This window comes from Dreissena polymorpha, chromosome 2 (genome assembly GCF_020536995.1).
Source record: "Dreissena polymorpha isolate Duluth1 chromosome 2, UMN_Dpol_1.0, whole genome shotgun sequence".
In the NCBI taxonomy this organism is placed as follows: Eukaryota; Metazoa; Mollusca; class Bivalvia; order Myida; family Dreissenidae; genus Dreissena; species Dreissena polymorpha.
In genome coordinates this window covers 24,291,916-24,308,188 of record NC_068356.1, presented here as the reverse complement: position 1 = coordinate 24,308,188, position 16,273 = coordinate 24,291,916, and the positions used below count along the sequence as shown (strand labels likewise).

General features: G+C 37.0%; 1 protein-coding gene across 4 annotated transcripts in view; it reads left to right on the top strand.

Annotated features, from left to right (window-relative positions):
- Nucleotides 1-16,273, top strand: part of LOC127866258 (tuberin-like) — a 133,673-nt gene that overhangs the window by 82,230 nt on the left and 35,170 nt on the right. For all 4 annotated transcript variants that reach the window (XM_052406691.1, XM_052406690.1, XM_052406689.1 and 1 more), the window contains exons 26-28: nt 9,686-9,841; nt 10,659-10,803; nt 10,996-11,254. In XM_052406691.1, the coding sequence (XP_052262651.1) occupies nt 9,686-9,841; nt 10,659-10,803; nt 10,996-11,254 (560 nt within the window). The remainder of the gene's footprint in view (nt 1-9,685; nt 9,842-10,658; nt 10,804-10,995; nt 11,255-16,273) is intronic.

Sequence of the window (16,273 nt, the reverse complement as noted above, 5' to 3'; positions counted from 1 at the left end):
GGTTTCCGGATGATAACTCAAGAATGCTTAGGCCTAGGATTATGAAACTTCTTAGGTACATTGATCATGACTGGCAAATAACCCCTATTGATTTTCAGGTCACTAGGTCAAAGGTAAAGGTCACTGTGACTCGAAATAGTAAAATGGTTTTGGGATGATAACTCACGAATGCTTACGCCTAGGATCATGAAACTTCATAGGTACATTGATCATGACTGGCAGATGACCCCTATTGATTTTCAGGTCACTAGGTCAAAGGTCAAGGTCACAGTGACTCGAAACAGTAAAGTGGTTTCTGGATGATCACTCAAGAATACTTACGCCTAGGATCATGAAACTTCATAGGAACATTGATCATGACTGGCAGATCACCCCTATTGATTTTCAGGTCACTAGGTCAAAGGTCAAGGTCACAGTGACTCGAAAAAGTAAAATGGTTTCCGGATGATAACTCAAGAATGCTTATGCCTAGGATCATGAAACTTCATAGGTACATTGATCATGACAGGCAGATGACCCCTATTGATTTTCAGGTCACTAGGTCAAAGGTCAAGGTCACAGTGACAAAAAACGTATTCCAGCAATGGCTGCCACAACAACTGACAGCCCATATGGGGGGCATGCATGTTTTATTTTATCTTTTTCATGTAAATTATTTACATGCATATTTTTAAAGTTGTTTTGTTTATATAAAATTTGGCCGTTTTTAGCTCATCTATTTTTTGAAAAAAAATTATGAGCTATTGTCATCACCTTGGCGTAGCGCTGTCCGGTTAAGTTTTGCGTTTAGGTCCACTTTTCTCATAAAGTATCAATGCTATTGCATTCAAACTTGGTACACTTACTAACTATCATGAGGGGACTGGGCAGGCAAAGTTAGATAACTCTGGCTTGCATTTTGATAGAATTATGTGCCCTTTTTATACTAAGAAAATTGAAAATTTTGGTTAAGTTTTGTGTTAAGGTCCATTTTATTCCTTAAGTATCAAAGCTATTGCTTTCAAACTTGCAAACACTTACTAACTATCATAAGGAGACTGTGCAGGCAAAGTTATGTAACTCTGACTAGCATTTTGACAGAATATGTGCCCTTTTTATACTTAGAAAATTGAAAATTTGGTTAAGTTTTGTGTTTAGGTCCACTTTTTTCCAAAAATATCAAAGCTATTGCTTTCATACTTGCAACACTTACTAACTATGGTAAGGGGACTGTGCAGGCAAAGTAATATAACTCTGACTGGCATTTTGACGGAATTATGGGCCCTTTATACTTGAAAATTTAGTTGATTTTTGTGTTTTGGTCCACTTTACCCCTATAGTATCATAGATATCGCTTTCATACTTGGAACACTCGCAAACTATCATAAGGGGACAGTATAGGACAAGTTGCATAACTCTGGTTGTCATTTTTACGTACTTATGGCCCTTTTTTGACTTAGTCACTTTGAATATGTGGTTACATTTTGTGTTTAGATTTTACTTCTAAAGTATCAAGGCTACTGCTTTCAAACTTCAAATACTTTCATGCTATCATGAGGGTACTGTACCTGGCAAGTTGAATTTTACCTTGACCTTTGAATGACCTTGACTCTCAAGGTCAAATTATTAAATTTTGCTAAAACTGCCATAACTTCTTTTTTATGATTAGATTTGATTGATACTTTGACAAAACAACTCTTACCTGACATACCACAATAGACTCCACCCAAACCATCCCCCACGCCCCCCCCCCCCCTAAAAAAAAATCCCCACTCAATCCCCCCCATTTTTTTTTAAAAGATCATCAAATAAATGACCACCACACCCTCACACTATACCCCCCCCCCCCCCACCCCAAAAAAATAATTTTTATGCCCCCGGTAGGGTGGCATATAGCAGTTGAACTGTCCGTCAGAATGTCAGTCAGTCTGTCTGTCAGTCCGAAAAAAACTTTAACATTGGCCATAACTTTTTGTCTATTGAAGATAGCAACTTGATATTTGGCATGCATGTGTATCTCATGGAGCTGCACATTTTGAGTGGTGAAAGGTCAAGGTCATCCTTCAAGGTCAAATGTCAAATTTATGGCGTCTGTCCGTCCGAAAACTTTAACATTCGCCATAAATTTTTCAATATTAAAGATAGCAACTTGATATTTGGCATGCATGTGTATCTCATGGTGCTGAACATTTTGAGTGGTGCAAGGTGAAGGTCAAGGTCATCCTTCAAGGTCAAATGTCAAAAATATGGCGTCTGTCCGTCCGAAAACTTTAACAATGGCCATAACTTTTTTAATATTGAAGATAGCAACTTGATATTTGGCATGCATGTGTATATCATGAAGCTGCACATTTTGAGTGGTGGAAGTTCAAGGTCAAGGTCATCCTTCAAGGTCAAAAAAAAAATAAAATAAAAATTCAAAGCGGCGTTCTCATGAAGCTGTACATTTTGAGTGGTTGAAGTTCAAGGTCAAGGTCATTCTTCAATGTCAAGGTCATCCTTCAAGGTCAAAGGTCAAAAAATTAATAATTCAAAGCGGCGTTCTCATGAAGCTGCACATTTTGAGTGGTGGAAGTTCAAGGTCAAGGTCATCCTTCAAGGTCAAAGGTCATAATAAACTTTTTTTCAAAGCGGTGTTATCATGAAGCTGCACATTTTGAGTGGTGGATGTTTAAGGTCAAGGTTATCCTTCAAGGTCAAAGGTCAAAAAAATAATATTTCAAAGCAGCGTTCTCATAAAGCTGCACATTTTGAGTGGTGGAAGTTCAAGGTCAAGGTCATACTTCAAGGTCAAATGTCCAAAAAAAAAAGCGTCGCAATAGGGGGCATTGTGTTTCTGACGAACACTTCTCAAACATGGTTAAAAAACACATATTTATTTTTATTATTTTATTTTTGAAATACCGTCCAACCATCCCACCCAAGAATCCCCCCCATCCCCCCCCCCCCCCCAAAATAATTTTTTTTTTTTGTTTGCATTTGGTTTGCATTTTTGGAAGATAATGTAATAATCGACCACTCCCCCACACAATACACCCCTCTCCACTCCACCCCCTTTCTCCCTTGTGATTGAAATTAAGATAGGTCCCTACACCTTTAAAAAGAAAAATAGATGAGCGGTCTGCACACTCAAGGCGGTGCTTTTGTTTATAATTTATTTTTACTTCGGGTCTTTTATTTGTGGTGCTATTACAGAATAGCAGGATGTTCATGTTTCCAACCATCGAACTACATGGTAAAATTATCAGATCTTTAAAAAGTTTCTCCCTTAGCAGGGTGGTCATTAAATCAACATAGTTTTTATGCAGGGTTTTGGTGTACACATTAAATTAATACTTGTCAAAATCATTCAAGATACATGTATGCTAGTAGATAATGTAGTAGACATTGACCTATGTATTGATTATGTCCTTATTTCATGTATCATCTCTCTCCATGGTCTTCATAACAATTGTCTTACAGACTCCAGCAGGGGTAACGTATTTTCTCCTTAGTGTGTTATGTACCTTATTCGTTCTAATAGATTGGAAAAGGCGCAATCATTTTGCTGAGGATAAAATGCATTATGGGACGGATATTTGACTAACATAAATTGCAGTTAACATTTTCCTCAGGATATTATGGAGTTATTACCATTATGGAAATATCAGGAATATGCCTAACAGCTTGTTATGTTTTTTTTGAAAACTCACAAAAAACTATTTAAACAGTATTAAGCAAAAATTCCAATGTTTCGTTTGCATAAAAAAGCATTTTCTTTAATGCCTTCAAGTAATAAAACAACAAAATTATGCGCTGCAGATCCTCTAAGTTATTGTAATCTGACTTTCAAACTAAATCCATTTTAGTCCAGATTTTTGTGCCTTCTTTGTTCATTACATTCACACTTGTGTAATAAGACATACAATAATGCAAATTGCCAAACATCAAAAATAAGGAGCCCTCAGGCAACTGAATACCTTGTCCATATACTAGCTCACCTGAGAATGTTGTGCTTAAGGTGTGCTCAATATGAGCTATTGTATTCACCTTTTATGCGGTGTAAGACATCTGGTGGGCTTTATCATCTTTTAGCTTTTTACCCCTCTAGAGGCCACATTTTTAGCTCGACTATTATATATGAAATATATATTGTGGAGTTATCCTACTCACCCCTACATCGGCGTTCCCGTGTGCGTGAGCGTTGGAATGTTTAAGTTTGCGTACCACCTCAAATATTTTCTATGTCCCTTGACATATTGCTTTCATATTTTGCATACTTCTTTACCAATATGACCCCAATCTATAAACAAGAGCAGACAACTGTAACAAGCATTTTGCAAGAATTACGGCCCTTGTTCCACTTAGAATATTGAACATTTGGTTAAGTTTTGTGTTTTGGTCCATTTTACTCCTAAAGTATCATAGCTATTGCTTTCAGGCTTGGAAAACTTGCTAACTATCATAAGGGGACTGTACAGGGCAGGTTGCATAACTCTGGTTGGCATTTTAAAGGAATTATGGCCCTTTTTGTCTTAGTAACTTTGAATATTTTGTTACATTTTGTGTTTACATCGACTTTGCTTCTAAATTATCAAGGCTATTGCTTTCTTACTATCATGAGGGTACTGTGCCGGGCAAGTTGAATTTGACCTTTGAATGACCTTGACTCTTGAGGTCAAATTAATAAATTTTGCTTAAATTGCCATAACTTCCTTACTTATGATCATATTTGATTCATAATTTGACAAAACAACTCTTACCTGACATACCAAAATGGACTCCACGCAAACCATCCACCCTCCCCCCCCCCCAAACCAAAAAGACATTAATATATTTTTTTAATATGATTAAAAAAACACAAAATTATGTATTTTATTTTTTAAGGACCGTCCAACCATCCAACCCAAGCTATAATTGCTATCAAACTTGAAATAAAAACTAATTTCCTTGTTTTATGTCTTTACAAATTTTCAATAGATTGTAGAAAATATACCTGTCAACTCAGAATTGTCGATAAATTTCAACTTCTTTAAAACATAAGTGATCAATATGTTTCAATTATGGTCCTCTTCCACTTAGAATATGACTATTTTACCTTGACCTTATTGAATATGAACAATTTCCCCATGATGGCTTTCATTATACTGTCAAGCAGTCGAATTGTTGAGCGCGCTGTCTTCTGACAGCTCTTGTTATTCCCCTGGTAGGGTGGCATATAGCATTTGAACTGTCTGTCAGTCAGTCAGTCTGTCTGTCCAAAAACTTTAAAATTGACAATAACTTTTGCAGTATTGAAGATAGCAACTTGATATTTGGCATGCATGTGTATCTCATGGAGCTGCACATTTTGAGTGGTGAATGGTCAAGGTCATCCTTCAAGGTCAAAGGTAAAAAAAAAAATCAAAGTGGCACAGTAGGGGGCATTGTGTTTCTGACAAACACATCTCTTGTTCATTCAATCTTGATGAAACATGATTAGAATGTTTTTCTAGACAATAACAAGGCAAACTAAGAATCTGGTCACCTGTGTCCTATACCTAGATCACTGGGTCAAATGTAAGAAAAACCTTGTTGCCCCTCTTTAGCCCACAATTATGACTCAATATTGATGAAACTTTGTCAGAATGTTTATCTGAACAATATCTACGCCAAGTTTGACTCAGGGTCTTGTTGGTCATTAATCTAGGAAACTGGTCAAATCTTAGAAAACGCCTGTGTGTTACCACCAAAGAGGCTTGAGTTGTGGCTTAATTTTGATGAAACTTGGGCAGTATAATTATCTGGAAAATATCTAGCCTGAATCTGGGTCACATGTTACCCAAGACTGGATCACTAGGTCATTTCTTACAAAAGCCTTGTTACCACGCTAGAAGCAACATTTAAGACTCAGTTTTGCTGAAACTTTATCATAATGTTTATTGTCCCCTACAGGTTTCACCGGAGGGGACTTATGGTTTGCGCTCTGTGAGTCTGTCACACTTTTCTGGATCCTGCGACAACTTTAAAAGTTCTTCATATTTTTTCATGAATCTTGAAACATGGATAGATGGCAATATAGAGATTATGCGCGTCATTTCATTTTGTTCCTACGTCAAGAATTCTGGTTGCTATGGCAACAAATAGACTAGAAATACTGCTGAAAATGGTGGATCCTGCACACTTTTCTGGATCTTGCGATAACTTTAAAAGTTCTTCATTTTTTGTCATGAAAATTGAAACATGGATAGATGGCAATATGATTATTATGCATGTCATTCAATTTTGTTCCTACGTCAAAAATTCTGGTTGCTATGGCAACAAATAAAAAAAATCTGACAATGGTGGAGCCGGTAGGGGACATATTGCTTGGCAAAAGTCTTGTTTTGACAATAACTTAGCTGAGTCGTAATTTGGATCGGATGTGTACAAACACTAGGTCACCAGGTCAAATCCTAGAAAAACCTCCCATTCCTTCTCAAATGGCCACAATTATCACTCAATCTTGATGAAACTTGGTGAGAATTATTACCTTGAGGATAGGCTATTTTGGCTGAGTATAAATCTGGGTTGTGTGTGTCAAAAATAAGATCACTAGGTCAAAATGTGGAAAAACCTTGTCTGGCAAAAGTTTTATCTTGATAATATGAAGACCATCTTTGAATCTGGGTCATGTAGTGGCAAAAATTAAAGCCTCAGGTCATGTCTTCAACAATTGGTCTCTGTGAACTCAGGTGAGTGCTTAAGAGCCATCATTGCCCGCTATTAACAACTAAAGTTAATAGTGGTGTTTTGAAAATACGCAAACCACTACGGACTTGGAGGATGGCATGAGGTTTTTATTTGGTTAATGGAGAAGACAATTTGTGCACGCTTTTAACCAGTTCTCAAGGATTTACAAGAAATGTATTAGGGATGTTAATTTGCAGAAAAAATGTGTTAACTTCTTCATTTGAACGATAATATTTGAATGTGTTTTGGATTGCAAATTTAATTATGCCTATTTGTAAGTACTTTTGCCAATTGCTTGTTTACTAACCATTTTATTAAAAAGTCATTGATATAAAAGTATAAATATGAAACAAAGTTAAAGAAAAGGCTACATTCCTTCAGAGGGAATTTAAATGAATGATGTTGCTAAAAACAATGAATCAGAAATAAGTGACTGCTGAGTCTGATATTGTAACAAACTAGTTTTGATGGCGGTGAACAATTGATGCACACTGAGCCATTTGTTTCTTTTTTATTTGTCGCTTAAACGGCAACAATTTTTTTTAGAAAATTTGTGGATACGCGTTAATTAGGGCATGTGCTTTAATTCGAACGAAAATGGTATGTCACTTACTGTGTGTAGTTGTAGAGAAACTAATGTAGACTAGTAATGTGCAATTTTGATCCCTGGTTTTTGTACTGATTGAAACAGTCTGTATCCGTTTTAACTTGCTTGCAAAGCCCTGTGTTGCTTTTTTTTATAGCAAAATCTGCATGCTCAAGTCAGTTGTGGGATGGTTGTATTGATATGGTGTTCATGTTGTAATGCCTGTTAGCTTTGCTTTCTTGTGTGTCTAGCCATACCCACATTTACATATGAAGGGAAACTGGATTTAATGTTTGAATAGAACATTTAATAGCAACATAATATATTGAGATATATTGAAATATGACAAATGCAATGTTCTGAAACATAATTTTTCTTTGTTTTAGATATTGACTATTAGTTGAGTGCTGAAAGAAGCTTTTTAGTTTATGTTAATGTTTTCACTTTCATATCTTAAATTATAAAGCTTAAAAATCCTAAACCAAAGCCTTTGGTGTGATTTTTGGATAAAATAAATAATTACATTGTGTTAACAGGTATATTTATTTGAGTCTTAGTCGTTAAGTGAGAGAATAGGTTGGTGAACATCGGTTCATTTCTGTCACGGAAGGTCACCCACATCTCAGCTACATAAAATGAGACTTGCTCTGTGAAAAGAATGTTAAATGCATGTGCGTAAAGTGTTGTCTGCAGTCCCAACATGCTTATCACGGAAGGCACTTTCCGCCTTTACTAGGTTTTTTCGTCAAGAAGTGTCTTCCCAAAAAACGAAAAATACAATAAAAGCTGAAAGTATCGTACCTGATAAGATTGTGTAGACTGCACAGGCTAATTTGGGACCACACTTTACACACTTGAATTGAACCCAAGATTGTGTAGACTGCATAGGCTAATTTGGGACCACACTTTACACACTTGAATTGAACCCAAGATTGTGTAGACTGCATAGGCTAATTTGGGACCACACTTTACACACTTGAATTGAACCCAAGATTGTGTAGACTGCACAGGCTAATTTGGGACCACACTTTACACACTTGAATTGAACCCAAGATTGTGTAGACTGCATAGGCTAATTTGGGACCACACTTTACACACTTGAATTGAACCCAAGATTGTGTAGACGGCACAGGCTAATTTGGGACCACACTTTACACACTTGAATTGAACCCAAGATTGTGTAGACTGCATAGGCTAATATGGGACCACACTTTACACACTTGAATTGAACCCAAGATTGTGTAGACTGCACAGGCTAATTTGGGACCACACTTTACACACTTGAATTGAACCCAAGATTGTGTAGACTGCATAGGCTAATTTGGGACCACACTTGACACACTTGAATTGAACCCAAGATTGTGTAGATGGCACAGGCTAATTTGGGACCACACTTTACACACTTGAATTGAACCCAAGATTGTGTAGACTGCATAGGCTAATATGGGACCACACTTTACACACTTGAATTGAACCCAAGATTGTGTAGACTGCATAGGCTAATTTGGGACCACACTTTACACACTTGAATTGAACCCAAGATTGTGTAGACTGCATAGGCTAATTTGGGACCACACTTTACACACTTGAATTGAACCCAAGATTGTGTAGACTGCACAGGCTAATTTGGGACCACACTTTACACACTTGAATTGAACCCAAGATTGTGTAGACTGCATAGGCTAATTTGGGACCACACTTTACACACTTGTATTGAACCCAAGATTGTGTAGACGGCACAGGCTAATTTGGGACCACACTTTACACACTTGAATTGAACCCAAGATTGTGTAGACTGCATAGGCTAATATGGGACCACACTTTACACACTTGAATTGAACCCAAGATTGTGTAGACTGCATAGGCTAATTTGGGACCACACTTTACACACTTGAATTGAACCCAAGATTGTGTAGACTGCATAGGCTAATTTGGGACCACACTTTACACACTTGAATTGAACCCAAGATTGTGTAGACTGCACAGGCTAATTTGGGACCACACTTTACACACTTGAATTGAACCCAAGATTGTGTAGACTGCATAGGCTAATATGGGACCACACTTTACACACTTGAATTGAACCCAAGATTGTGTAGACTGCACAGGCTAATTTGGGACCACACTTTACACACTTGAATTGAACCCAAGATTGTGTAGACTGCATAGGCTAATATGGGACCACACTTTACACACTTGAATTGAACCCAAGATTGTGTAGACTGCATAGGCTAATTTGGGACCACACTTTACACTTGAATTGAACCCAAGATTGTGTAGACTGCACAGGCTAATTTGGGACCACACTTTACACACTTGAATGGAACCCAAGATTGTGTAGCCTGCACAGGCTAATTTGGGACCACACTTTACACACTTGAATTGAACCCCCTTTCCACAGAGCAAGGCTCAAATGTGTTCCACTTTCAGTCGGCGGCGTATGCAGTCTGGTTCTGCCATCTCCCGTAGTGATGTGCACGCGCCAGTAGATGAGAAGCTGGCACAGTTCCACCGGGAGCTCACAGAAACCTGCACAGACATGATGGCCAGATACACCTTTGGAAACTTCTCAGCTTTGCCACATAGGTGGGGGTTGGTTATAGTCATTGGAGTCTTTGTATATATCCTGACTTTAAAGTTTTTAATAATTTGTTTTCCTAATGTTCATAAGACCTCTTCCAATTCCCCCTATTACCAGTAAAAATGTGCAAAAGAAGCTGCTAAAATCGTATATAGATGTAAATATATAGGTTTTAAGGTATACTCCGTTTTCCTTTGTTTACATGTTGTTACCCCCCGCCATAGGCGGAGGGATATTGTTTTGGTGTTGTCCGTCCGGCCGTTTCCGGCCGGTCGGCACTTTTGTGTCCGGAGCCATATCTTGGAAGTGCTTTGGCGGATTTCATTGAAACTTGGTATGAGTATATATATATGGATAAGAGGATGATGCACGTCAAATGGCATTGTACACCATCTGTTAATAACTGGCCCTTTGTATCTTAAAAAAATGCTTTTTTGTGTCCGGAGCCATACCTTGGAAGTGCTTTGGCAGATTTCATTGAAACTTGGTAAGAGTATATATATGGATAAGAGGATAATGCACGCCAAATGGCATTGTACACCATTGGATAATAAAGGAGTTATGGTCCTTTGTATCTTAAAAAAATGCTTTTTTGTGTGTCTGGAGCCATATCTTGGAAGTGCTTTGACATATTTCATTCAAACTTGGTATGAGTATATATATGGATAAGAGGATGATGCACATTGGCGTTGTCCATCCGTCCAGAAAACTTTTGTGTCCAGAAGTATATTGGCGGGGGATATCAATTCAATGAATTTGCTTGTTTTTTGTGTATTGCCCTATTTATTATCAGGTAAGAGTATATTATTGTATAATTTTTAGATCCCATATGGCTGAGTTCTTATTGGCTGGAGGTCAGAGCCAGACCTGGCTGCTAGGTAACAAACTGGTTACCATCACAACCAGTGGTAGTGGCAATAAGGCAGCAAATTTGGATGTCTGTGAGAAGTGCCAGGCTATGTACCAGGTATGGTTGATGCTACACCAACTTTCTTTTTTGTTATGAATTCAAATACAACTTTTGTAATACATGTAGTTAGTGTTTAAGGAAAGCTGAGCTAAATAAAAGGTATGGTTACCGTGTTTATGTAGAATGAACCTTGCTATTAAATTGTTTCTCAAACATATCAAATAGGTCATGAGTTTTTTACCTTTCTAGCAACATATTGACCAAAGGGAGCCAAAGTCTGGGCGCAGAAGGCATCGGTCAGCTGTTGTGTTCAGTCGCAGTACTAGCTGTGTAGACGACAGCCGATGTTCCAGTCAGGATGACATAACGCTGATGTCACGCACATCCCAGGACGACACTACACTGGGTCTTGACCTGACAGGACAGGATGTGGCTGTGCAGACTGGTGCCTCACTAAACAAACAACCTGGGCTCTTTGAGAGTGAGCCTCTCGAATCTCTAATTTTAGGTACGTCACTTTATGGGTTATGTCTCATTTTACAAGAAGCATATGTAAATTAATTGTAAGATCCAATGCTTTCCACAGGATTTATTTTCAGACGCCCCAGGGCCATTAAGGGTTGGTTCCGGAGGGCACCCCTGCCCATGCCTTCATGTTTTTTATGCCCCCGGATCGAATGATTGGGGGTATATTGTTTTTGGCCTGTCTGTCTGTCATTCTGTAACTCATTTTGTCCCAAAACTGTAACCTTGGTTAAAGTTTTGCAATATTGAAGATAGCAACTTAATATTTGGCATGCGTGTGTATCTCATGGAGCTGCACATTTTGAGTGGTGAAAGGTCAAAGTCAAGTTCATCCTTCAAGGTCAAAGGTCAAATATATGGCTTCAAAATGGCGCAATAGGGGGCATTGTGTTTCTGACAAACACATCTCTTGTTATGTTTTATTTTTGACGTTATTTGATGTGTTAGGAATATTCAAGGGAAAAAAAAGGCTATAAAGTCATTCATAACATTTTTTAATTGCTTTAAACCTTTCAGGCATAGTTACATATAATCCGGACTCGAGTGATTTCCCAACACATCCTTATCAACCAAACTCAATTACTGCGTACTTAATTTTTACCGTTCCTATTATTTGCCCGATAATCCCGCAATTTCTATTTTTAAAAGCAATGCCTGATAAATATTTAGGATAAAAAAACTCAAGAGTTTCATAAACACATTCTCCATTTTTATTAAGTATCAAATGAATTTAAGCATATATGACTAAAGATTTGATGAAATAATGTCCTATCGGGACACTGAGTTTTTTAACCAGGTTTTCTGAAGGAAAAAACTGGTTATTAGATTAGCGAATGTCGGCGGGCGGGTGGGTGGACGGGTGGAACAAGCTTGTCCGGGCCATAACTTTGTCGTTCATTGTGAGATTTTAAAATCATTTGGAACATTTGTTCACCATCATTAGACGGTGTGTCGCGCGAAAGAATTACTTCGATATCTCCAAGGTCAAGGGCACACTTTGAGTTCAAAGGTCAAAAATGGCCATAAGACTTATTAATTTCTGAATATAAATTAATAACATTTATTTTCGCGGAAACGATTGTTGTGCACTGGTTTCTATAGATACGACTACGGACTACTTTGTCTGTTTCGTTAAGTATGGATTGCCTTGTTCGAGATTGTTAGTACTATAGAATTATGCAATTTCTGTACCACGTGATATGACATCATTCCGCCTTTTGTTAACTGCCTGTGCTGGTGTTATTATCGTCAAAAACAAACGTTTACAATTATATCTCGAGCAATCTGTGGAAATTCCTCAAGGCAGAAAACGGAAGCAACGGGAATCAATGGAGGACTTTACCCGATTCCTTATCCAGGTAGTGTTATTTCTTGATTTTGGGGTAGATGTTTCATAAAGTGTTCCTTCAATACAAACAACGAAGCGGGGTGCGGTGTTAGTGGGGAATCTGTTACTACGGTACATTATGTCTTGATTTAGCTAATAAGCTATAATTTGGGGCGATCCCTGAATACGGGTCAGTCACATGAATTACGGTGTTAAACAATGACTGGGCACACGGGCCAGTCTCGCTGAAGCAACTCATTGCGAGGGCAACCTAATTTAAAGGTCAAACTTTAAAAATAGTAGCAATGCCGCAGGGAAAAAACTTGTATCGCGCTTATTGGTATAAAATGTCCGAGATAAAAAGTGTGTACTGGTCAAGTGACCATTGGTATTAAATGTCCGTGGTATTAAATGTCCGAGTTGTGTCCAAGTTAAAAAGTGTGTAATGGTCAAGTGACCATTGGTATTAAATGTCGGTGGTATTAAATGTCTGAGTTTAAAAGTGTGTAATGGTCAAGTGACCATTGGTATTAAATGTCCCAGTTAAAAAGTGTGGTATCGTCAAGTGACCATTGGTAAAGTGTGTAATGGTCAAGTGACCATTGGTATTAAATGTCCGAGTTAAAAAGTGTGTAATGGTCAAGTGACCATTGATATAAAAAGTGGTATGATCCCAAGTGTAGCGATCAAGTAAAAGTGTGATAAGTAAAAGTGTGATCGCAGGTGTAAGTGTAGTGATCAAGTAAAGTGTGATTGCAAGTGTAGTGATCAAGTAAAGTGTGATCGCAAGTGTAGCGATCAAGTAAAGTGTGATCGCAAGTGTAGCAATCAAGTAAAGTGTGATCGCAAGTGGAGCGATCATTGATATTAAGATGTCAAGCGACTGGTAGAGCTAGGTCTAGCCCAATCAAGTAAATGGTTTTTCCTGGCCTGGTCGCTTGATGATCAAGAGCATTTTTATTTGGGTAGGCGGTGTTGCTACTATAGCGTTGTTACTTCACATCGGTAATTCAACGTGTGCTCTTCCACCCCCGGTAGGCATAATTTTCTTGCAGCCAACTTCCACGAGTGTATCATCCAATCTTTTTCGGGGCTCGTGGTTACCAACGGCTGTTTCTGGTTAACGCTGCGGCCATTATATCCCACTCTCTTACTTGCATAATACATTATATAGATCTGTTAGTGAATACTTTATACATGTACATTCGATTTCATTTGTGTGATATTTATTGGGAGGCAAAATATATTGTAATCATGTCATTAAAACTAGTCAACTGAACAAAGGTGTTGTTTAATCGATATCGTTGCATTCGTAACATAAATGAGCTTGTCCTGGCCATAGTTAACCTAAAAATCTGAGAAATGTGCCTGGAAAAAAGTTGGTTGGCATTTTTTAGGCATGGCTTCTTTTTATGTGCTCGACGTCCTTTTAATTACTAGTAGGTCAAAGGTCAATAGGTACAGTTTTCAGTTGTTAAAGAGATTAAATACATCTAATTGTGATTTATAACCAAAATTGAAAAGTTTAAGGCAATAATATTGTCTTAAAATGACATGCTTGAATCTAATTAAAATTCTATCTTTTCTAGTGTTCACTTATATGGGTCAAAAGGTCATTTAGTGCACTTTTATGCCAAAATAAACATGACAACTGGCATTGAAAATCATAGAATAAAATATTATGTTCAAAAAGTATTTTTTAAACAATGGAATAGTTTTTGCTAATTTTTGCTAACTCTATAAACATATTTAAAAATAAAAATTAAAAGGATCCATTATATATATATATATATATATATATATATATATATATATATATATATATATATATATATATAAAATGAAGTACAACGTACGCTTAAAAAAAGACTGAAACCCATTTGTGTATTTCAGTATAGTATTTCATTGTTTTTAAGTGTACATTCTTCATCCTGTTTAAACTGCATATATCTTATACTGCTGATCTAATCCCTTTTGACTTCATGCTTGTAAAGAAACCCCAATACAGAAAATAGCCAGGCTTTGTAACTGAAAGTTCATGAAGAGTAACTGCCCCTGAGTGACACCCTTATGAAGTTCATTAAAGCCCAAAGAATAGGCCGTCCAAACGTTCCTCTTCAGCAAATATGGGAACAGTATATCACAAATGATGACAATAAAGCAGGCTTTGCTGAATTTCTCTCAAACGAATTGCTAAAACAATCAGAATATCTTCCAGCAGGATCAACTATAGTTGTAGGAGGTGGTAGGAGATAAACCTATGTGTAAATATCGAGGAGGCAGATACGTGGATAATATTGCACTCAAAGGACGCTATTGATAGAGGCTACAAACGTTTAGAAGTATATTGTTGAGACACTAACGTTCTGCTATTGTTTATATACTACCTTGGAGCTGACGCCGAGGTATATATGGTACAGGCAAACAAAGAATATGTTATCCTGTGCACACAATATCTGAAAAACTAGGAACATTTTGGGGTTTCACGCATTGATAGGATGCGACACCACGTCTGCTCTAAATGGAATAAGTAAGAAAACTGCCTGGGTGAAGTATATCGCACAACCTGATACATTGGAGGGTGTTGGTTGACATGGTGATGCTCTAGCAATTTCCAAAATTCTGTGTGTGCTGTATGGCTGCTGTCAGGACCACCCATCAAAACATTGACACATGTAGATATCGGTTATTTTTGAAAGCCAGGAAGAGTTTGAAATTGTTACCCCCTACAAATGATGCGCTTGAACTTAACATTAGAAATCAAATTAACAGGCAAAGATATGGCTAAATGCTACAGATAAGGATTTTCAGCCTTATGATCCTCTTAATAATGGCGCATGGAAACTTGAAGAAAATTCATTGAAACCGGTATGGATGAGGAAACCAAAGGTCCCTGCAGCATGTGTCCAATTAGTATCATGTGGCTGTCAAACCAAGTGTAGTACAGCACAATGTAAGTGCTATCGATCTGACCAAGGATGCTTGTTTGAATGCGCATGTTAAGTGAATGGCTGTTTTTAACCCTAGATAATGATTGTAAACGATAAAAGATAAGGAGGTACATATACTGCTATAGTAATTCGTGTTTTGGAACAAAACTGTGAATTTATGTGAACGTATGTTAAATAAATTATCACACAAGACCGATATTATCTTAAGCACGATGATATAGTAGGTCATAATAGTGCATTGGAGTCAGATGAACATTTTTTTTATTAATGGTAATTCAAGATTTTGAAATATATTACTAAATAGATCACTGCTTTTGGTAAAATAATTTATGTTTTACATTATTCATATCTATTGCAATTAATACTAATTAGATGAAGTAAAACTAACTTTTCTTGCATGAATATACCATTATAGAACATACAGTATTAAGAACTTTATTAGAGTATACTATTTGAGTATATTATTTTATTAAAAATAGTACTAGCATAATATGCATGTAAACAATACATATATTTAGACTGTAACGTAGATCACGCATGTTTACTTGTAACTATACTTTAATTGTTTAAAGTCTCGTAATTGTATTGATAGGATAATGCAGAATTAATTTTGGTTCTTATTATAATTAGTTGTTATATTATGAAACGCAATAAGTATGAAAAGTTTAAAATGAACATTGTTTTCCTTTAATTTAGGTAACATAATTTATAAAGTTAGGAACAT